Here is a 24,081-nt window from a genome sequence, read left to right as displayed (position 1 = left end):
CAAGTACCCTCTCAAGGCTCAAATCAGAGCAGCAGCAACAATGGCTTAATAAACTCAAGATACTTTTAGCAATATACATTTGTATTAATATTTTTAATCTTCACCAGATATTTAGGCAAAAGTTCAGTTAGAATGAAGTAAGAGACACAAGAACAGCAAAAGTAACCTGAACTTCATACTGGAAAAAATGGTAGTACTGGAAATCCAGCTAACGTGCTGCTTTGACTTCAAGTGGAAGTCCACAATTTAAAATAGAGGAGTTCCCAAACAGATAGGTCTGACATGTAGTGTGTGAAGTTCTGTGCAGCTACCTGGATTTTGGAATGTTTCACTGAAAGGATAATACTTGGCTCCTACTGCTAGCAAGTTCTGTGTTTTGAGGGTTCATACCGGATTGTAATATTACTTTTATTAAATACATGCAAGTCTCTCAGACTTTGTGCCCTTCTCACTCTCCCCAGGTAGTTGCTGCTTATTAGGAGTGGGGGTGGCAGAACTGACCTATCTTGAGCTGCAGTAACTGCAGCCTCTCCTCCTGCAGTGGGCTGCCGTGTGTCTGCCCACCTGCCACAGTCCACACCTCTGTCCTGGTCATGGTTACTCCAGAGCAGCTCAGCCAGACCAAGTACAGGCTAACGGTGTGGGTAAGGATCAGAGAGACAGCGGGAGGCTGCTTGTCACTGTCCCTGTTACAGAGGATGAACAAGCCGTGTCAGTGGCTTGTTGGTAGGGAGCTTTTCATGAAGAAATGCAAATTCTACCTGTATTTGAAAGTTAGGTTTTTCTCTTGTTTAACACAGCAAATGCATTCTGTGACTGGAAACGTAAGTAAATGTGGCAGGATGCTGATGTGTGTAGTGACTGAATACCATTCTGCCTGTGTGTCTCTACTTACCCTGCCTATAAATGTGGTTATACGCCGAGTGCAATGAAGGGATTCATAATACAGCAATTAACATACTAGAAACTGTTTGTTTAGTGAAGTCTTTTTATAGCTGTTAAAATAACACACTGAAATATACAAATGCTGCTTAAATAAGGTAAAATAAAATCATCAGCCTGATGGAAGGCTGGATTCTGCCACTGTTACTCCTGGCTGAGCAGTGCTTTTGCTCCTCAGCTGTTGGCTCCCTGTGAGATAGGTGGCAGAAGCCCAGCCCTGGGAAACACAGATGCTGATAAATTTGGGATGAACGGCCAGTGCTGACAGGTCTAATCCCAGTATCTCAGTGAGGTAGATGAAGGGTTTAGGATTAATACCTGTGTAAACCTGGTGGGAATGAAAGCCTGGAAAGTAAAGCACATGGGAGCTGCAGCTCCCTCAGCTGCTGGTCTGCTGGTAGGAATGGTCTGGCCACATGGATGCAGGACCAGGGTGACTCTTGACTACATGAGCATTTTCTAATGCAGGAAAAGACACTGGTTTCTCCACATGGGATTAGCATTTCCAATTTCTGTCTTAATTGCTAATTTATATACAGGCAATACCATCTCTACAAATGAACAAATATGTGTCATGTATCAAAATCTAAAGAATATACATATATTTCCATTAAATTATATATCAGTCACCTGCCAAAATGTTGTAAGTGTGGAGATTGACTGTTAGCAACAGGCACAAGAGAAGGACCTGTAGGAGTTCCCTACTATGAATGCTTTGTGGTATTTAAAAAATAATAGGTAATTTTTTCATACGTGGATTTTATTACCTGTTGCTTCAGTGAACTTTAATTGATAGTAACAGTGAACTGAAAATGTGTTTGTCCATGCATTTAACTACAAAATCCATTATATATCTACTTTTGCATTTTAGTGATAGTATAAAAAGATAAAAAGAAATCCTTCCAGAACTTCCTAAGTATGATTCTGCATGGTAGATGATAATGTTCTTTCTGGATTATTGACTTTAAAAAATACATGTTGATACTATATAGACTAGCTCTGATCTATTGCAAAAATAGATATTCTAGCCTGAAAAGCAAAATTTGAAGTATTAAATCTAGGTAATAGATCCTGCAGTTCATTCAGGTGCTTAATAGTTAATGAGTGTAATATCCTTCAAAAGCACTGCAAAGTGAGCACAGGGCTTGAAAAACTCCTATGGCATTCCAGGATCAGCGATGGAGGGCAGGAACAGAAGGAACTGGAAATGGATAAATCTGCTACCTTGTGAGTTACCTCCTCCATCCCTCTCCTGAGATCAGACCATACGCTTGGTGCTCACCCTGGTTTTGTAGGGGTGGTGGGAGGAGGAGCCAGTGGTGGAGGTGGCGTGGAGCATTGACCTAACACTTGATGCCTGCATGTTGTTTGGGACTGGAAAGCTGTGCTTGTTCTTAGAGCAGAAATCCCCTTTGGGATACCCTTTGGGATACCTGTGTCTCCAGACACGTGAACCAGTCCCAGAGCAGATATGGCTGCTTGTTTTTCACAGCTGGCAGAGCAGCTGTTTATACCCCGATTTAGGACTCAGACTCTTCCCCACACAGACTTACTCCCATCGCTGTACAAATAAAAGATTTAAAAGATGCTTACAAAAAAATTCTCCCCAGCTTGAACACCCTGCAAGTCAAGTGTATGCCTGAAGCCATTTGAGGTGGTCATGGTGTTATCTTTGGAATGGAAACGGTGGCAGAGCTGTAAGGGCAAAGCCCACAGTGTTTCTGACCCAGCGCAGCCAGGTCGCGTGCGTGACTGTAGGCAGTGCCTCTCTTCAGCACTGTTCCCATAAGGGGAAAAGGGCTTAAAATCACTAGTCAGGTAACCAGGTGTGAAGGTACGGTGTGACCACACACCAGAGTTTTGTTTATGGACTTGCACACTGGTTACAGCTGAACTTTTAAATTGAGGCAGATCAGAAAACCTATTGCAGCCAGATGCAACCTTTAGCCACGTTCCTCGCTGTACAGGGCGTGAAGGAGCTTGTGTCCTGGCACAGGCACTGTTCTAATGTCTTTCCCTCCTAACTACTGGCAGGCCAGAAGGCAGAAGACACCCATTTGCTGCTCAGCTGGGTTATCCCTGTCCTCCTCTGGCCAACCCTGCCAGCTTTTTGGATGGGTTGGGCTGTTTAACGTGCCTCCCTGGGGAAAGCAGCTGCGGGCGCTTTCTCCAGTCTAGTTTGCTTTGCTGAGAACTTGTGCACAAACCCTGTCAGTCTTACAGTAGGAGTCATGGAACTATGAACAACTCTGAAGATGTGACAGCACTGGCCACTGCCTGCCCTGATCATGCTGCTGCAAGTAGGATGCAGCAGTGCTGGCAGAGAGCTGGCTCCTGGCACACCAGCTTTGGGCAGGGTGCTGATGCTCCAGTGACAGTTACTTGTGACAGGGCAGGGAACAGACTTAGGACAGACACCGCTACACGGGCAGCAGTGCCGGGCATAGCGTAAAGCGCTCTGGTCTCTGAAGCACCTCTGCTCCAATTCACAGCATTTTTCCTCTTCCAAGCAGATAACAGTATCTATCCTGCCCACCTTGAGCAAATACTTAAGAGATAAGCAATGCTGTTTGTGCTCAGCTGCAGTGGCTGGACTCTGGCTCCTGCACCTGGGATGCTTTGCTTTCCCACCGGGCAGTTTCAGGTCATCCTCAGTGTCCCAGCTCTGAACGACCCTCTTCCTCCTCTCTGTTGTATTTCCCACAACCACTGCCTCCTCCAGCTCCACAGCAGGGCCCAGCAACCAAGTATGACTGATGGCTGCTGTACAAAAAGCAGAGAGAGCTTCAGAGCTCATGTCAGCTTTGTTGTTGTGTTTCTGTGCTGCGTGGAGCAGGAGGGTGCGCAGAGGAGTGGCAGGTACAGTGAAGGGCACCAAGTAGAGCACAGACCCATGTGCTTGCAGGACCCACAGTCAGACATTTCTCTCATCTTCTCCCATAGAATTAGGAGAGAGACTTTCTGGAATGTGCACTGCCTGCTGATTTGACATTGGGCAGAAAAAGTGTCTACAGAATCAATTTTTAATAAATGTAAACAACTAAATTATGAATGACAAAAATATCACTGAATAGTTAAATATTAATCACATAATTACTTAAATTAATACTTTTACTGAGATGTTGTGATAGAGAGTTTTACTTACGTGGCACCGCTGTGCTGGCTGGGCAGGCACGTGGCAGGGGGAATGGGATGGCAGCAGCCCCTTTGATGCTGGGGCTTGAGAGTGGAGGGCTGTGCTGATGCTGGCCACAACCCCAGTTGCTGGTTGTGCCTCAGGTCCCACAATACTGGGTGCACCTCCTAAGGCCCCTGGAACCAGATTTATTAGGAAAGAACTTAAGAGAGTTGTCAAGAAAATGCCTAAACTGGTCCCAAACCAGAAAGCAACCCCCCCCAACCTCAACACCAAAAACTCCTGCCCCAGAGTGTCATTACATCCCCGACAGTGGGTGTGTGATGTGCAGAACCATGGCTTTGCTCAGTGGTGATCTGGGAAGACCAAGGGTGCTCCAGAGCAACCTGGGGGTGCAAAAAAGCCCTGGCTTCTTCTAAGATGGAGTAGAGTGAGTTTATGAAAGAGATGGTCTGCTGTGAGCTCTGTTTTGGGGGCTGGAGGCACTGCCCTGTGGCCCCTGCTGCGCTTCCATCTCGACAGGTGCTGCAGGGAGCTGTCGTGGTGGAAAATTGGTCACCAGTATTACGGGGGGTGTGGGTAGCAGCCGCTGTCTGTAGGTACTTGCACGCAGCACACGGCTTCTCCCCTGCCCAAGAAGCTAAGAGAAGAATGTACTGGCGCTCTTGTCCTTGTGGGTTGGCTGACTGTGTTGTTTGTTTTTAATCTAATAAAAGGAGATCTTAATATCATAGTAAAATCAGTACAAAGCTAGAAACTTGCCCGGTGGCGTTTTGGCGAAACATTATTGAAAATGTAAAAGCCTTTAGCAGGAACAACAGAAGCACAAAGAAATTGTAGAAATAGGATCAACAGGTTGTGTTCTGGATGTTGGGAGAAGTGGGGAAGAGCATCCAGATGGGGCTTGAGGTGCCAGTGAGACTCGCTAAGCTGGAGGGTGGCTCTGCTCCATGGGGATATGGTGCAGCGGTGGCTGGGAGCAGGGGCCCTGTGAGCTGGGCAGCACTGCAGAGCAGGGGCTGGGAGGTAAGGAAGGTGCATTGCTGGGAAGGCAGGAGCAGCAGAGGAGGAGAGACAGATGTTTGGGAAGAGCTGAGCACTGGGAAGATGATGTGAGCATAGCAGGACCTGGGCAGGGAGGCAGAGGCAATGGAAGGGCAAGCTTGCTGTCCTTAGGCTTGCAACTTACTTAGATTGATCCAGGCTTGGTGTGCTCCTGTCTGGAAATTAAATCTTCAACAAAAATTTTAAGAGTGGTTTTAAATTAGAAAGTGAAGCATTCCTTGCAAAGGGAGTGCTGAAGAAGCGTTCAGTGCTCTACCTCACCCATTGCTGTAAGATCCAAGTGCAGCTCTTTCTGCCTTGTGTCTTTTCCTCTCCTTCCACCTCTTCACAACAAACTCAGCCATTCCCACATGCCATAAGCAAGTGCCTGCTGAAAATGCCATTACCCAGTTTGCCTACCAGTACAGTACTGGGCACTGTTGCCACTCATAAAAAAACATTTTCTGGGTGAATGTTGCCCAGTCTGAGAGCTGCAGCCACCCCCCTGACTTTGACTCACATCACATGGTGGGTACTGGAGGGAGCAGCTCCCTGAGGCTGACAGCTGGACTTGTACCTAATTTCTGATTGAAAATCAACAAGTTTGCACAGTGCAAAACCATTCCCATCCCCTTTCACTGGCTGACTTGCTGGCTCTCTCACAGCCTGTGCACATTTTCCTTCCATGCTCCTGCACATGGTGTTTCGTTCTGGCTGCCCAAGACCCACACACTGAGGTACATCAGGTCCCTGTGGGGCTTGCAGAGCTGCCCACAGTCACTGTGCTCTTTTCCATGGCTTCACCTGTGGTGAGTACCACTGTCCAGTCAGTTTGCCTTTAGAAGCTGCCATTTGAGTTCACTTTGTGCTTTCACAGTATTCTGGTGGACTTTCTACAGGTATGGCTTCTACTGGTGAGAAGGGAGAAGCGGGACCGCTTTCCACAGGCAGCATTACAGCATGTTGCAGTGATGTTGGTTCTTGGAACGTAGCAGCCCCCTAAAACGTCAAATAAATCCTTAAACTATTCATCACTCTGTTTTTGGGGTGGCAGTTAAGTCTTTCAACACCCTGCAAGTTTCTTTCCCCAGCAGTAATTTCACTGGTGAAGAAATACAGCTCAGGGCACTCCACAAAGGCCTCAAAATTCGTGTTTTGTTTTCATTACCAAAAAAAAATGCTTTGCTACATTAAAGAGTGGCCCATTAAAATTTTGTGCCCTCTCCTCCCTGAGCCTTGTCGTTGTTGGGAAACCTTCCCCCATACGCATGGCAGAGCCAAACAGCAGCCGGCACGTCGCTCTCGCAGGCTTTGCAGAGGAAGGGCAAGGAAGGGGAGAAGGTTTAAGCCACAGCCCAGGCTGGTCAGGTGTAAGATCTCAAAACTTTCAATGTGAGTTTACTCAGTGTACTGAGTATCAGTGGTACCTCTGCTTTCAGTCTAACCCAGCACAGAGCACTGGCTCATGTGCGTGTGCAAGGAAGTAAATTAACTGTCTGGTTCCTGGAATAAAATTTAACACTGTATAAAGCAGTATGTTTAACTGTCTCAGTCAAATAGCCTTAAAATAACAAGGAAGAAGAAAATAATGAATTACTGGAGGCTTACTGAACCTTGGGATTATAGAAATTAAATGTTGCAGTGTGAACTGGATGGTGTTTCCTGATACCGTTGAAAAGCGAGAGGTTGAAGAGAAACAGTAAATGTATTATAATTAAGGTTTTGGGGGGGCATTTGGTTATTCTCATAAGTAACTCAGACTGGCTGAACGCTGACATGGACACGAGAGCAGGCAGTAAAACCTGGAGCTTGCTTGAGAGGGCAGGAAGGTTTTTAGCTGAATTCAGCGGGGACTTGCTAAGTCCGGTTTTATTTAATATCTCCACAGTTAATTTAGAAATAAACGGCACGTTAATTAAATTTGCAACTAAATTAGCAAGTTAGAAGATCAGAGCGAGGTGCAGCTGTGGAGAGCAGATCTCACCCTGTTGTATGAACTCAGAACCCAAAGCAAGCGGCACGGGCACAGCCGGACATACCTGCGCTGCAGGCAGCGGTGGGGGAGCAGTCCTGCCCCTTCTCATCGCCGGGGAGGGTGCACGCCTTGCCTGCCCCAGCCAGGCTGTGCTCTCTTGTCTCCACTCCCCCCTGGCTGCCCAGCCAGAAAGGTTGGGGTGGTGATGCTGGAAGGAGAGAGGCGGCGAGGCTGGAGCTGTGGCATTCGGCAGCAGTGCTGGCCATTGCCCTTGGCTGGGTTTGGTGAGCTCGTTTTCCACCTCAGGGGAAAGCCTGGCCCTGGTCTCAGCAAGGGGCACAGGGAGATTGCATGGCTGAGTCCAAGGGACGGCTCCACAGTGAAATGCAGCAGGCTGTGGGATAGTCTCTCTCTGGGAAATGGAGTCCTTCTCACTGGCAGGGTTATTTAAGACTCGACTTTGAAACACGAGACATCGCAGTTGGGAACAATGCTGCACTGTCAGGGAGATGGACTCAATTACTTAATAGGTCGCTGCTGTCTGTCTCCTGCGATTTTCCTTTCAAGAACGTATATTCAGCTGGGTTATTTCTCATGGGAAGATGAAGTGTTCTGAGAGAAGCCAGGCGTTTGGAGGGGAGAGGTGGGGGGAACAGCAGCCAGGCATATGTCCAGTTTGCTTGCTGCAGAGTATATTCCTCAGGATGTGGAGAAAGCAGGAGTGATGTAGCTGATGGTCCTGTAGCCAGATGATTCTCCCAGTGGCACAGGTCTCGCTTCCTTTTCTTTGCTCACAAAAGATTTACCATGTTGCTTTCTTCTGCCAGAGTCTGATCCCCAGGTCTGCTGTGATGTGGGACGATGGTTCCACGGGCAGTGCTGCAGATGCTGCATGGGCCTTTGGCTGCTGGTTTGCCAAAGCATTCAGCATTGGACGGCCACTTACCCAGCACTCACAGGGCCATACAGCTCATCTCAGTGTGTAGGCAGCCTGGAAAGGCTTTGATGGCGTTTGGTCAAAATGAGAGCCAAGCTGGAGGAAAAGCTCTTGGCCAGGAACCCATCTCCAAGTGACCATTCGTTTCTCCCTTAGCAAGTCACAGTGGGCAGGGATGTGTAACAGAGCTAGTGATGCATGCTGTCACCACTGGCCCACTCTGCCAGCCGTGGGGTGAGCGTGTTACAGGCGCTTACCTTGCCAGGGTCACAGGCCCCCAGATTTGGGGCAGCATGAGCTTAGTCCGAAGGCTGCTGCAGTGTTCTGGCTGCTGGCGTGTGCGCCTGTGTCTGCACATGCACAGGTGCTTCGTGTGTGTCTACGTGCAGGTGCACACACACATGTCTGAGGCATCTGTCTTCCTGCACTTGTTTGTGTTTGTCACCAAATGAAGCCTCTGCGATACCTTATGCACAGTGAATGAATGTGGCTGAATGGGCTGGGTGTTCTTAAGCCCCGAGGGCGTAATGAGATTTTGTCTCCTTTGCCCATTTCTTTTTCTTTCCTTTTTTTCAGAATAAGTCGGCTGTTTAATGGCACAGAGCCTATTGTCTTGGACAGTTTAAAACAACATTATTTCATTGATCGAGATGGTGAAATTTTCAGATATATATTAAGCTTCCTAAGGACATCTAAGCTACTGCTCCCAGATGACTTTAAGGTAAGGAAAGCTATAGTCTGCAATCCATTTTTTCCTCCCAGTCTGTCATTTGTTTTGGTGAAGGTTGGTTTGTGTGCTTGACCTAAACACACTTAACTAAATGTTGCTGTTTACTGTAAGGATTTTTAGTACTTGTGTATTACACCAGGGATGCTATTATTTAATAAATGGACCAATGGTTGTCATGGATACCGATGAAGCTTATGGCAAAATCAGTTTTTCTAAACTAATTGTATTTTCTCACATTTTTAGCTTATTTATCAGGGTATAACAACAATTAAGAAGCAACATCAGCAACTAGCACTTACCGGGTTTAACGCTCAGATTCTGAAAGAACTTGTTTTACATTTGATACTTAGAGGACTTAAAATGTGTAAGTCTTTTTCTGTTGGTACAAAAAAGAAACACCCTTAAAAGCCCATGAGAACTTGTGTTAGATATAGCTGATGCAGATATCGTGCTGATTTCAGGAAGTGATCTTCTTGGTAGATGTCTTTGTAAGGAGCAATACATGTTTTCTGTGAAATAATGGTGCTGGTTGTTGCTGTGCACACCCCGGTTGTTGGAACACTCTCCTCCTGGCCTTGTTTATTTGGCTTTACACTTATGAAACTTGCAACATTGTCATCCTTATGTATGACAATTAGAAGACAAAAGTGTCCAAACCGTAGATGACAAGACTGAACAAAAGCACTGACTCCAGGATGAAATGATGAATAAATCAGGATGGGAATGGGGATCTGCTCAGAGTTAGAGGACGTGGAGCGCTGCTGGAAAGGAAAGTTCCTGCTCCATGCAGTAAGATTTCACTTTGCATGTTGCGCTAAGTTGGCAGAATAATTTGGCCAGTCATGACTGAGTCAGTCCAGATTTGTGGTTGCTGTGGTGGCTCTAGCTTTGGAGTACAGCTGATCCTTAAGCTGCAAACTGCTCCTCAGCCATTTTTGCCTAAGTGTTACTGCATCTGACCTTGGCGTGGCAGCGTTCACCGTTAATGTTGAGCAGGCGCACTGTGCGACAGGAGCACACGTTTAGTCCCAAGGCAAGGAGAAGTTCTGGCATTCAGGGGTGGTGTTAGAGCTCCAGGCCAGGGAGGCTGTTCTGAGCACTGGCCTTTCTGGGGTGCGGCAGGCAGGTCAGGGAGGCTGGCCTGTGGGTTGGGGTGCTGCGAAGCAGGGCGGGAAGCGGAGCACTACGGGGTGGATGCGAGAGCAGCTTTTCACAGAGCAATGAGAGAAAACGCACAGGTAGGGGTGAAGCCAATGACCAGGCCAGTTGTGTGGCTGTAAGATGGATCAGGTAAAGGGGGTGTGTGGATGGGGAAGTGGTACAGGTGAAATGCCAGAGAGATGCTTTAGCAGCAGCATTTTGGACAATCTGGTAGGGCAGGAAAGCGTGAGAAGAGAGGGCAAGAGCTGATCACGGCCTCAGCCTGCATCCAGGTTTCAGAGGTGCTGTGAAACAAAACCTGCAGGATTCAGTAAGAGCCTGGAGGTGAGAGTGATGGTGGATGCCAAAGACTTGTCTGCGCAGCGAGCCGTTGGCAGGGCTGGGAGAGACTTGGGAGAGCCGGCGCTGTGCCCAGGCTCCGTCCGTTGTTCCAGACCATCTTTTTGCATAGGGTTAACTGTATTTTATTTAGTTCCTCCCTGGGAGAGCTTTAGAGCAAACCCCAGGCTAATGAGGGCTCAAGAACAAAGCAAAGTATTGCTAGGTAGGGAGTAACTAAATAAAAATGCATAGAAGAATGTGCTGCAAAGCTATATTAAAACTGCATTGTAAACGGATTTGACTTCACAGAAATCGTGTAATTTTACCAGCATGATTAAAGTGACAGAAGACAATAATCAAAGGCAGCAAATGGAATCACTTGGTGTTTCTAAATGCAAAACTCTATTTAAGGTATAAAACCTGACAGGTTTTCCAGTGAGACTTGCATTAAATGTTCTTTATGTCAAACAAAGCATTATCAAGTGTTTTGAATATTTATTAGTTTTTACCCCTTAATTTAATCAAACAGTTTATTAGCCTGAAGGTTTAGCCAAGTTGCTTTTCAACTTGGAATTGCTGCTCAGATGGTTATTTTGGAAAGTTTGGAATGTTAGTACTGCACCAGCGTTATTGTGTTTGCTATTTAAGTGTTGTTTTCAGACTAAGTTAACACTGAAATGCAGAGAAAGTGGGGTATGTGTTCCTAGGCTAGTGATTCTTTATTATCAAGTCTGACTGGTGTGTTTACAGTGAATATTAATTACATTTCCAAGTACTAATAAGCCAGAACTTGAAAGTCTTTAGTATCTGACAGGTCTCCCTGCTGGAAGCAACACTCTGAGAGCTGATACCATTTTCCTGGTTTGGGGGGATTCTAAGCCACAGGAAGTATGCTGAGAAATTACCATTGAGTTGTCTGGCTTGGTTCTCCTTTGTAGCCACCCTGTGCTGAGCGAGGCAATGGCGAGCAGCCCAGACCTGCCCCCAGCTCACTCTCCTGCACCGCTTAAAAGTCCCACATGTGGGACCACAACACCTTGGGTACCACGTCCTCAAGCAGAGCGTCCCTGCTCTGCCATGCTGCTGAGTTAGGGGGTGACTGGCACAGGAGCTGCTGCTCCTCTGCAGCTCAAATAGTCTCTGCCTTGACCTCCCATCACCATCAGAGGTGTTTTCCCCAGGACATCTATGAGCAGCACCTGTCCCCTTTGCTGCCAGTACATAACTTCAGGCAAACCCAGGACCCATCATAACTACTTATTTGAGACTCACCCTCTGCGTAGAGATCATGGAGCAAAAATAGACGTAGGCAATGTGTACATACTACTCAGTCTTAAGGAGGGAAGAAGCACAAATGCACAGGACATCTGAGGTTCATATGCATTATAAAGGTCACCTGTAGCACCGGAACCATGAGGCTGGCATGCTAATTTGTTATTATTGTTTTAAAGTTAATGTGCTTGCATCTAATTTGAAGTGCTCTCAAACTGACCTTAGCGATCGGCGCAGTTGTCATCGTAGAAGTGAGCAACTTCCTCTCGTAGCCAGGAGTCAGATCTTCACAGCACTAAAATTTAAAGGAAACATTGAGTCAGGGTGACAGTTTGTTGTTTCGTGCAACAAAGAATAACAAGTGAAAAATGTGCAGAAAGAGGCATTTCGGCTTGTTCAGGAGTCAGCACTAGGTACAAAAATAAAGGACCTCTTTAGTACTGAGAGAGCAGCATCAGGTTCACAGGAGACATGGTTTTACAGCCTCTGCTGGCTGTCTCTGCTGGTAGATCGCAGATCTTTACTGACCTACTGGCACTGATGTCAAAACAGGAGCGTAACTGGCCTTGCAGTCACACTTCCCATCCCCTCCCCAGGAAGATGTCACCCTTGTCAGGGGTGACTGCAGAATGTAGCCAATGAACCAGAAAAAAGCTTTTCTACTGAATCATAAGCAGAAAATTATTTTGCAAAAGGCAAAAAGCTGCACCTTTGGAAGATCTGTTTATCTTTCCCATGAGATCTAAATGTTTTCCAGAAGTGGAGAAGTGGAGAAAGGCTGTGTGCATCCCACCTGGCTATCTGCTCCTTTTTCCAGGTGACCTGACAGAACTTCCCCACTAGTTCCTGCAGCGGCCACATGAAGTTAAAGGCTCATGGTTGCTCCTGAAGGGTTTTGTGGTACTTAACATCAAAATCAGAGGTTGGAATGTCCCTCCCCCCTTTCAGTCTAGCAGAGAGCGTGCCTCATGTGCATGTTGCCTCTTTGCACAGGCACACCTCAGGTTCCCATCTTCTGTTACAAACCCCTTCCTCCAGGTGCAAAACCCTACCCAGTGTATTTGTGCTCAACTTGAGTGTGGAACGGACGTGAAGATGAGGATCTTACTCCAAAAACTAAGCCAAGCACCTCAGCTTCACCTGGGCAGTTTATGACTGGGTGCATCCTGCAGAGCACATGATGCTGCAGCAGAGCTCTGGTTTCCACACGGCTGTCTGAAGCATGGCCGTATCCTGGGAACAGCAGCAGAAGAGCTGTTTCATCTGAAAACTGGTTGTTTTACCCCCAAATGATATCAGAATATAAAATGTATCTTGTTTATTTAGGACAAATGATGGTTAGCGGGAGTCACTAAAGACTTGTGTTTGATGCAGTGGGCTAATAGCTGGCTGTGGGGGAGGCAGAGGTGGTGTGATCCTGGCTCTGCGTGCTTTATGGCATTGCTATTTTGGCCTGGGGGTGCTGGACCATTGAGCTCCCATGATTCAGGATACTGTCAGCCTAGTCCAAAGCCCAGCAAAAGTCAGTGGAAAAGACTCTCACAAATGTAATGGCCTTTGCATCCAGCCTCAGGAGCACTGTGCCTCTCCTTGCTTTCGGAAATGAAGGACTGGGTTTTATATGGCTGTACCACCTCTTCTGGGCTTTACTGTTGAGTTTTCTTAGCACATACTCAATCGATTGACCTTACAAATAATATGTTATTTTGTAGTGTCCATGGACACAGATATTTTAAAACTGTTTTTTCAGAACCTATTGAAAACAGCAGGAGACATTCGGCTGCTTTCAGTAAGCACTGGATGATCCCATTCACTCCTGGCATTATGTTACATCTTTCCCTGGCATTGCAGGTTTCCTTGTCTCAAAAAAGAGATACATGGGACTAGCAGATGCCCAGTGAACGTTTCATATCCCCCTGCACACATCTCTCTAGTGACTGCAGTTAAGTGGTGGACTGTGTTGCTCCAGTGTTCTGTACAAAGATTTCAGCAAGGTTGGGGCAGGGACTGGTTTTTGTTTTCAGCCACTAATCCCCATCGGTTTAAAACCAATCCCATGCTCAGTAACCAGGGAGCTTCATTGGTGGACAGAGAAAAGCAGTGATGATTCATTGGAGTGCTGATTTTGAGGAAGGGGAAAAATACCTTCAGTCAAGGGATGCTGCTGCTTCTTTAATCTTCCTGTTGTTTTTGATCTTTGGTCTCCTCTTCCTGAGCCTGTTTGTTGCCCTTATTTCTTCCTGCTTGCTCTTATCAGTCTTTTCTCTCTTTTTGTCCTTTTTTCCTCCCTTAGTGGAGCGTATTGTCTCAGCCTTAACAGACATCAAAGAGATGTAAAGCATGGAATGTCCCTTTTGTAACTGATAACCTTGCCGGTGTCACTGTGAATATTCATACATCTCCAGGCTGTAGGCAGCCCTGGGGTGAAGGAGCACCTCTCCACTACTGGCGGTGGGTCTGTGGTGCCAAATTTGAACACAGCTGACTGCTTTAGTTTGATAATCTCCTGCAGCAGCAGATTTCACAGGTTAATTCCAAGCCAGTACAAAGAGTCCCACCTTTTTGTGCTGCACAGTCGTTGGCCTTTGACACCCCCTCTTTCCTGAGTCCTGGAGCAGCAGCGCTGCTGATACTTTTCATGTAGTTTTGGTGCCTGTTTCTTGATTACTTCTTGCTATGCCCTTCTTTCCAGACTAAATGATTCATTTAATTCTTGTGATTTTTCATTTCATTTCATTGCAGTGGTGGAGAACTGGCCTTTATGTCCAGGCTCCACAAAAGTCACAGGATACCTGCAGTGCAGCCTTTCCGTCTGTAAACAGGCCTAGGAGATAGGAAAGCAAACGGCAGGTCGTTGCAGAGAGGAGCTGCTGCTGTGCTTCTGTTGCTCCTCTTCCCTTCAGGAGGCTGGGGGAGGCAGTGGGTCCAGTGGGTGTAAACCATCTTTGGGTGTTTTCCCCTCCCCTTCTTCTCTGACTCGGTCCAGTCGACACCACTGCTTCTTCAGGTCCGGGGGCTGCTGACATCCTTTGCCTCAACACACTGTCACGCATGTCAGCTGGGGTGGGACAATCTGTTGGAAATCTGATGAGGAATTATCAGAGAAGATGTGCAGAAGACATCTCAGTCAGGTACCAGGTATTGGCTCAGATTGGGAATTTGAAATCCCCAAAAGTCCAGTGGAGGTGATGGATGAATGACTGGGAAGAACTGTTTCTGTTGGTTGTTGGAGCATACAGCTGAGCTCCAGCCAGCGGGGTGGTGACTTCCTCCGTCCAATATACCACACTCCAAAGTACACTGTAAATGCGTGAATAAGCCCAAAACACAGGGAGCACCTGAGTTGCTGCAGCTGAATCTCAGCAAAGAAGGTGAGAAGTGAAGCTGAACTGGCATCTCCATCTTGTAACGTGTGTGAGAGGTGACAGTGAAGCCCAGGATCTTCTGTTGTAAGATCAGAACTGAATATCTGAGGCCAAGAGTGAAGATTGGGCTCAGGACATCTCTTACATCAGCAGGCTTGGCTTATTGCAGCCAGTTATTTTGATTTCCTAATCCAAAAGTAAATCCTTCTGGCATTGAGCTTGTGGGATAATAAATGAAAGACTAATTCAGTGCAATGGGAACTTCATGGTCAGCTCAAATTGATTCAACACTAACACGGTGTGGTTTTCTGTGTAGGTGTAAGACGAAGACAAAGTATGTGGATACCTGTTGCCTTTGCACTCTTGCTGACAATACAGAAGCCTAAGTAGGTCAAACAGGAACAATACTCATTTTTAAAAGAGAACCATAAGCATTTCTAGTTTCTCTCTCTCCCTCTCTTTTTTTCTCTTTTTTCCCAGGACTTTAATCTTTTATATGAAGAAGCAAAGTATTACCAGCTGCAGCCAATGATTAAGGAACTTGAGCGATGGAAACAAGAGAAAGAACAAAGGAAACATTTCCAGCCTTGTGACTGCTTGGTCGTAAGAGTGACTCCAGATCTGGGGGAGAGAATTGCATTGAGCGGGGAGAAGGCTTTAATAGAGGAGATCTTCCCGGAGACCGGGGACGTCATGTGCAACTCCGTGAACGCGGGCTGGAACCAGGACCCGACCCACGTCATTCGGTTTCCTCTGAACGGGTACTGCCGGTTGAATTCAGTGCAGGTAATGCCCTTTCCGTGCTGGCTCATCCGTTTGCTGGGGTGTTTTTTTATTATTTCTTGTTCAATTATATGCAAATTATTTGCTTCTGCCCAATTACCTTCAGTGCTTACACTGCAAGGAGACATTTTCTGCCTGGTGAGATCACAGTCTTTCAGGTTTTCCTAAGTCTAAGCGGAAAAATAGATTTAGATTTTGTGTATGTTAGTGCCATGCTGGTCTCATAATGGTGTTATACTGATAAATGCTAATTTTTTCATCAATGTATAGCCTGCAGCAGGTTTTTTTTCTCCTCCAAAGTGCCCCCAGGAAGAAAAAGAGAGTTCCAAAAACTACAAAAAAAAATCTCCACACCATTTTATAGAAAATGCAACAATGTGTAAATGCATAATTTATGTCTCACTCATAATTAAATGATGGTGCCTGCGGGATGGACTTAAAAAAATTGATCTCTGCACTTTTTTTTTTTTTTCAAAAGGATGTTCTATAAAAATTGCCCAGAGTATTTTAAACAAAATGTATTTCATTTTACACTCAGAGTTTTGACATTAGGTTTAAAATTAAACATATGAAACAAAAGAAGATAACTGGACAGATAGGTGGATGGTAGCGGAAATAAATATGTGGCTTGTGTTTAGGCAGCAGCCTTATGGGCAAGAAATGCCATTTCACAAGGGATCACTGCCACTGTGGCCAAAGCTTTGGTGCTGTAGCTGTCCTTGGGCTGCAGGGAAGCAACACTGTTGATGATGCTGCTAACTTGTGCCTTAATTAACAAGGGCAAAACAGAGCTCTTGGTTTTTCTGTGCACGCCTTTAAAATGGGCTGCAAAGAATACTTGTATCATGGAAAGTGGAATCAGCCTATGGAGGGGTGTTTTCAGAGGTGCTGTCCCTGCAGACAGGCTCTGGGAAAGGCCACAGTGGTCTTGATAGACTTCCCTGCAGGCACATGCCCACGGAAGAGCTGGCCTGTGGGACAGGCTAGCCAGACTTGGGTGGGAGGCATAATAGCAAGGGAGGGCAAGAACCTAGAGCCTCCTGTCCCTGTGCTGTTGCTGCACAGCAAGCTGAGGCACCCTCCATCTCCCAGGCTGCCGGCTGACAACATTTTCGGGAGATGCACAGCTATGGGGATTGGTGAAGGCAGATGGAGTGGTTCTAACAACCGGCGTCTGACGCGGAGGGCTCCATCCCTGGCAGCTTTCCCTCAAGCACGAATGGGCACTTTTGCCTGACACCATTCTGAAGCCAGCTGGTTTGGGAGATTCCTGGTGCAAGAGTCCCAAGTGGTTCATTTGGTTGAACTTTTAAGCGTGTGCTGCCTGTGGTTAATTTTGCACAGTCCTTTGCAATTTCACGTCTGGGAAGGTTTAGGGCAGGCTGCCCCAAAAATAGAAGGTTGGAGGTGGGTCGGAGGCAGATCCGTTTGCTGGCAGTGGGAGCAATGATGAATTCATCCCTGTGCTGGGTGGAGAAGGGAGCAGCTAGACTTAGCTAAGGTGGGCAGATAGGGAAGCGGGTTTGTGTCTCAGCCGTGCTGCCCGTGCGATACTGTTCGATGCGTGTCAGAAATGAGAATAACTGAAACAATAAAGGGTGATGCGAGCTGCTGGCGGGCTCAGCACTGCAAGCAGCCAGTCAAAGCACTGGGCACCCACATGGCTTAGTGCTTGGCTCTGTTTCATCCGGAGCAGCATACTGGTAGGAAACGGGCGCTTGGGGTAAAAGCTGAACGCTAATTATTGTTGTTATTTCAGAGTGTTTTGAATTCAGTTGAAAATCAGGCAGAATCAAAGAGTCTTTTCACAAGTTCATATTGAGAAAAAAAACTGTCAAAGAGTCTACAGTCTAAATAGTATTAAATTACATAATTTTTCTAAATTACATCATTTTACTATATAATTAATAGAAAGTGTTTTCAAACACATTCTGGAAAGTGATGCATTTCTGAGGTCAAAGGCTGATGAAATCAGCGGCTCATTATCATCGGCTCTGATGGACTCTGGTCAGCACATGGGCACTGCCCTTCCCTGTCCCAGGGTCTTTTGGCAACACCATATTAAGTTAGAAGTACAGTGAGGTAAACGCACAGATGTAAGGGGGACAGGTTATGAGGGGCAGTGGTTGGAAGAGCATTTCCAAAGAATCGCAGAGTGGCACGGTAAGTCTGCCTGCTGTTTGCCAAGACACATCCCTTCTTGTCTCCCTGGTGCGCTGCTGAATGTATTTGGTACCACAATCCTTGGAAAATATTTTCATTAACTGTTTTGTGTCAAGAACCAGGCATATAAACCAAAGAATATCAACACTGAGTACACACATAGCCAAACGAAAATGCAGTAGCTCTTAATCTAACGCCCATCGTTTGTAATACATAGAGGTGTAGAGTTTTCTTAAGACAACACAAGTTTTTAACTCTCTGCAACAGGTTCTAGTGAGATACAGGAGCTGACCTTAGAGAAATTCCTGTCATGCTTGTGTATGTTGAACATTGTCTTCATAATTAAGACTGTATTCATTAGTATTCTGCAAAATTCAAATGAAACGTAGTGAGTGAAAGTATCATGTTTCCATTTGGAAAACCTTTGAGTCTGTATCCCCATGTGCTCGGAGTACCAGCAGCCAGAGGATATGGAATCCAAGCACAAACCCACCGTTTCCTTCTCTGTGTGTGTCCCTACGCAGGAGAATGACAGCTGATACCCATTTACTTTTTGGCAGGTACTCTTTGGAGATTGAAGGAGAGTAGCTCAGGTTTGATTCAGTGGCACTTGCTGGTTTCCCTCAGTCGGTATCTTACCTCAGAAGAAGTAATGCCCGTAGAGCCACGCTCAGGAAACGGCACCGAACCCTGGTCATGTCAACGTGCCGCTTCGTGCCGGGCAGGCACTGGCACTGGCACATGCAGACCGGTGCTCAGCGCGCATGGAGGCAGCCTCAGGAACCTTTCTTCATAGACCTGAGCTCAACCTCATCCAAGTTATGTTTAAAACTCAACAGTACTTAAACACTCTCTGCGTTGTTTACAGGATTTGGCCTGTTTTGTTTCTTGCTGAGAAAATTGATGATCCTGAGGTTTTTACACCAGATTATAGCCTGCAGTCGGGTCCTGCGAGCGCGTAGGTAGCAAAAATGAATTGCTTTGTTCTGTGTGTGGTGCTCTGAGGTGTAATGTCTACCTGGATTGTGTGGCTGCGGAGCGCTGGCTCGGTAAAGAAGAGTCCTATGTTAACACGCACCTTTCCCCAGCTTTGGACCGAGGCAAGCCAAGGGCACCCCCATGCTTGGCTTTGTCTTACAAGCAAATTGATTTAAAAATGTTTTTAGCAAGGATTTTGTATGTCTCTGTCTGAAATCTTACCTGTCAATCCTGTTTGTCTATCCAGTGAAATGGAAGCAGTCTCCTTTCCTGTAGATCGGTTGCTTTTTGACTTCATCTTGCCCACTCTAGGAAGAAGGATACAGAAATTAGTTGGTGTACACAGCAGCCTGTGGAACAGCTGCATGGTGGTGGCTGGTTCCTCCTTCCCTCTCAAACTTCTGCCTTCCCTTTGGGCCACCGGCAAGTGTCAACGTCTGCATCCCCTTTCTGTCCTGTGAGCTGCACAGCCCAGACAAGGGCGAGAGTTGTCAGCTCTCTTGCTCTCTCTCAATGTAGCTTGATAGCCCACTCTCCCCACCCTTATTTTTAACTCTCTCCAGGGTCATTTTGCTTCCATACACTGGGGTGCTTTTTCAGTCTTTCAGTCCTACAGCATTCTTAAAGTATACAAAAATCAGGGCAAAAGTCAGTGAGAACTGGCAGACACGACTTTCCGTGTGTCCCAAGGCCAGGCAGAGCTCCTCAGGCAAGTTGATTTCCATCAGGTTCAGCACGGCTTAGGCAAAGCTGTGCTAGGGCAGCTCCTTCCTTCGCCTGTCCTTAGCAGCCAGGGCCAGTACAGGGCTGTGGCTAACACTAAAACCCCAAACCATGGGTTAAGACACAGATGGGTAACATGGGTGACCTCAAAGGAGAGTTCCCACGGATTAAAGCCAGCAAGCGCTGCTGCCCTGGTTTGTGCTGCACTACAACGTCTGCCTTGGGTACAGTCATCTTTTTTAAATCAGTTCCCAGCAATAAAGACTCCAAAGTGATGTTTCTGGAGAAAGCAAAGCCAACATTCAAGGCAAAAGAAATGGTGCACTGAGAAATGCATTGTGGCCTCACGTGGGGTCTGTGTGTGAGGGCGGAGGTCTGGTGTGCAGATCTTTAACACAGGCAGCTTGGGCCTTGCAGCAAAGGGCTTCTGCGTGCTGCTGCAGCAGGTGTAACTGCTGCTGGGGCTTCTAAATCCAAAGCAGGAAGAAAATTCGTTCTTAAGGTAAAGCCACAAAAGCTATGAGCTGGCTCCATCTGAAGGTGTGTGTGTCGCTTAGATATTTCTCTAGGGGGAGTGGACAGGTTTTTGAATACCTTGGTCCCTGTCATTGCGGGTGGCAGATGGCCATCACACGGGGATGCTGGTGTTACCATGGTCATCAGGTTTAGCACACCATTGGGTTCACTTCTCAGCACGGTGGGCCCACGTGCAGTAGCAGTGGACATGGCACCTCGGGCGAGGATGTCAGGCAGCAGTACAGGCTGCTGCTCCCTGTTGATCAGCAGAGAAGAGCACAGGAGCCATGTTTCCAGAGCTGCCAGTGGGAAGGAGGCAGCACGGCATCTCCTCCGCTGGATCTTGCGTTGCAGATCTGCCACAGGTAGCTGTGGCATCGGCTCTCACCTAACGCTGAGGGAAGTCTGTGTGTGTCCTGCTCTGCTGGGAAACCGTATATCAACACACTCACCCATGTGAAAACACGGCCCCGATCGTGTTGCCAAGATCCGTATATCCTAGGGTAATGTGCTGTGTGACAGTCTCAGAAATTAAAGTTGCCTCTGGGTTCCTTAAATTCATGCATCTAAATTGCACCAACTTTTCTTTAGAAGGTGAAAGAGAAAATACATATTTGGGCAATAGAAATTAATCTCTTCCTTGGACCGGAACGTTTCCCTGTTGTCCACGTCTTGGCTCCGCATCCCATCCCTGCCACACTGTGCTAGAAGCAGCACTCCCTTCCAGCCAGGGAAAATCACCACTGTGATTTCCATGAAGATCCGGTGGAAGTGTTGCTCAGACCACTAACACATTTCCCCTGCCAGGGAGGAGCCGAGGACTGTTCCCAGCCTCTGACTGTTCCCAGCCTCTGACTGTTCATATTACTAATGAATAATGTGCACGTTTTATTATGACTTAAACTTGCTGTTGCTTTCTATAAGCAGTAAGAGATAGCATCAATATCAGCACAGTCCAGTATTTTACTATATAATGTACTGAGCAGCTCTGCAGAGTGCTTATTTGCGTGATTAATTTTTGTTTTCTACAGAGGTTTGCTGAGAGCGAGACTTTAATCACAGTGTAGTCATTTAAGAATAAGTTATAGAATTATAGCTGAATAATATTCATTCAACAAGGACTGGAAAGCCTTCTAAATCCATCATTTAGATCCAGTGCTCCTGAATGCTTTTATCACTAAAATTTGCCACATATTAACCTGATTTTTGTCCCCACGTTGCAGGTGCTCGAAAGATTATTTCAGAAGGGATTTAACGTGGCAGCTTCGTGCGGTGGTGGGGTGGATTCCTCTCAGTTCAGTGAATACGTGCTGTGTCGCGAAGACAGACGACCACAACCCACCCCAACGATCAGAATAAAACAGGAGCCCCTGGACTAGACCCTACCCCTACTCCTTTGTTAACCGTAGAAGTGTTTAATAGTCCCTTATGTGAAACACTAAGGATTTGCGAAACAGTATTAGCAAACGGATTTTGACTTTATGTTGCCAATTAGTGGTATTCTGAAACTACCTGTCACATAGCCAGCCATGAAATGCATTTGAAAAACCAGTTGTCTGTTTTTCACGATGAAATTCCTGAGCATGCTCAGCGTACCAGGCCTGCTGGGAACATACTTTGGGCTGAACAGCTGTGGTGGTGGAAAAGGCAAAGCTCCGTGCCCCCTGCCCCTGGACTGGACACCTGCAGAACGAGCGGCTGAAGCAGGCAGGACAGCTCAGAGGGAGCGGCGGTTCTGACGGCCTTTCCTACAACACCCCGATGCTGTGACGCGTGGCAGGGGCTGCCTCTGAGAGGAAGATGGTACACTAGAAACTGCACTGAGTGTCTCCCTGACTGCCACGCCTCCTTCATATCAGATGTGCTTTACACCTCCCTACACTCGTTACGTTACACTCCGGTGATTGTACTCACTCACGCTAGCAAATGGCTTATTTTTATACAACATCTCCAACTGAAATCTCTCTCCGTGGACAGAAGCCAGAGTCAGAAAAGGACCAATTTATAGTCAACTGGTGCTCAGTACTAAAACCCCCACAAACAGGAGACAAAAAAAAAGCAACAAAAAAATGTGAGGAGGCCGATGCTGGCAATGTTGGCAGCGGTAGGGATCCGGAAGCACAGAGTGAAATGCCACCCACCGTCACGCAAGGGTCACACACCTAACGTGGAGCTGTAGTTCTCTTAAAGCCAGTCTTGTTTTGACTCAGAAACTGTTAAGTTTTGCATCATCAAAGCAGCGTGGTTTTGCCAAGCAAGCTCTGCCACCCCTTGTTACTCATTTACTAACCATGTCATAAGCCCACATTTAGGAGGAAACGTTAAGGATTTTGGACGAGCCTACTCTTCATGGGTCGGGAATTTTTGCAGAAAGATGTTCAAACCCTCCCCTGCCATTGTCTGGTGAGAGCAGGCCACCCTTTGTTTAGGTTGTTTTTCCTCTATTATTTTAAACTCTTATTAAAATCCTGATTCTGTAGCTGCCCTCTATCTGTGTAGTTTTCTCGTAATGAAGCCCGCTGGAGGTTACTGCTCCTTCCATCGATCAGGATGGACTCTGACTCGCGGGGCTTCCTAACTCAGGAGACAGCACCGTGTTTGCAGGTGCAAGGTTATAAATAGCATTCTGCTAAATCCTGTTTATTGCTGTTTAGCATGATTGGGTCCTCAGTAACTAATCCATGTGTTAATCACAGTTTAGTTTCTCCCACAATAATTTATAGAATACTGTTGTAGATGCTGAAGTTTAACTGAACTCTTCTTAGATGCATTAATACGGCCATACAGAACAAGGGACAGAGTCTAAAGTGGTCAGCAATTCTTTAACACCCAATCAGGCAAAATTAAAAGAAATGTGTGTCTAAGACTAGTATTTCCAAAAGCAATGAGCTGTACTGACTGTCCAGGGTAGGATCTGGGCAGGGGTCTAATTTTTGGAAAAGGGCTGGCTACCTGTCCATGGAAAATCAGACCTCTGCAGGTGTTCCCACCTCAGAAATCTCTCCTGGAAATCTCAGCCGATACGTGCTGGCCTGCGACCTTAGCAGAGCGGTAGAGCAAATCTGTCTACTTTAAAAGAGTTGTAAAGTTATTTTATTTTGTGGTTTTATACTTGTACGACATTCTAAAGTTGCCAGGCATTGCCATATTTGAATATATGGCACAACATTCACCTTTGTATGTAAGATATCTGTAGAATTGTATATTATACATTTAATATTGTAAAGAACTTAACGTATAATTGTCATGTATTTGTGTATGCACATTTCTTATACAGTACTTCATGCCATAAACATTTCTGTAAAGTAAATGATCAAAAATAAGCAAGTAGGGTGGAACACTCACTGTATCTCCCACGTTGTTTGAGAGGTGAGAACTTTTGGTTGCGTCTCCTCCGGCCTTTTGCTCCATTCAGCTTGATGTAGCCATGTCTTAGGAAGAGAAAAAAAACCCAAGTGTTTTATTTATTACTTTCATACATCGAGTTCACTTTCAGTTCCAAGTATCCTTCAGTCATCTGTATAGCTTTGTGTTTTTAGCCTCTGTACACTTCATCCCGCCCCCCGGGGCAGTTAGCACTAGCAGCGGCCAAGCACTTGTCTGTCTGTCTGTGGGTGCGTCCTCTCCCTTCGTACCTCTTGCCGGGGGATAAAGTCACCAACTCATGTTTACATGTAAGCCCAGGGGCCAGTTCTGCAGCTCTGCTCAGGCCAGTCCTCCCCCCAGGCTGCGGGGCTGCCTGCGACCCAGACCAGGCGCCGAGTGCCCAGCTCCGGCCAGGGAGGCGGCTCTCGCAAGCCTGGAAGCGGGACGGTGCACTCAGGTGTGCGCAGGCCGCCGCTGGAGGTGTGTGCGGTGGGCTGGGTCGGTTCAGTTCGGTGCTCACCGTATTTCTTTATAGCTCAGTAAAGCAGCTCCAGCACTTCGGGCAGCTCGCGGAGGCGGCGGCGTAAAGGGTTCCGGCCTGCGCCAGCCGAGGTAGATGTGAACTTGAGATGGAAAATTTGAGCCATGACATCACAGCATTGACTGCAA

At 46.7% G+C, this 24,081-nt stretch overlaps 1 protein-coding gene across 1 annotated transcript in view; it reads left to right on the top strand.

Moving 5' to 3' along the window:
- Positions 1-21,425, top strand: part of KCTD15 (potassium channel tetramerization domain containing 15) — a gene marked incomplete at both ends in the record, with an annotated part of 36,246 nt that extends 14,821 nt beyond the window's left edge. Inside the window, 3 exons of the mRNA XM_084269888.1 lie at positions 8,611-8,755; positions 15,364-15,669; positions 21,270-21,425. Of these exons, the coding sequence (XP_084126014.1) occupies positions 8,611-8,755; positions 15,364-15,669; positions 21,270-21,425 (607 nt within the window). The remainder of the gene's footprint in view (positions 1-8,610; positions 8,756-15,363; positions 15,670-21,269) is intronic.
- Positions 21,426-24,081: the final 2,656 nt, after the last annotated feature.

The sequence above is a fragment of the Gallinula chloropus genome (genome assembly GCF_964237585.1).
Source record: "Gallinula chloropus genome assembly, chromosome: 13".
In the NCBI taxonomy this organism is placed as follows: domain Eukaryota; kingdom Metazoa; phylum Chordata; class Aves; order Gruiformes; family Rallidae; genus Gallinula; species Gallinula chloropus.
This window is presented reverse-complemented; position numbering and strand designations above follow the sequence as displayed.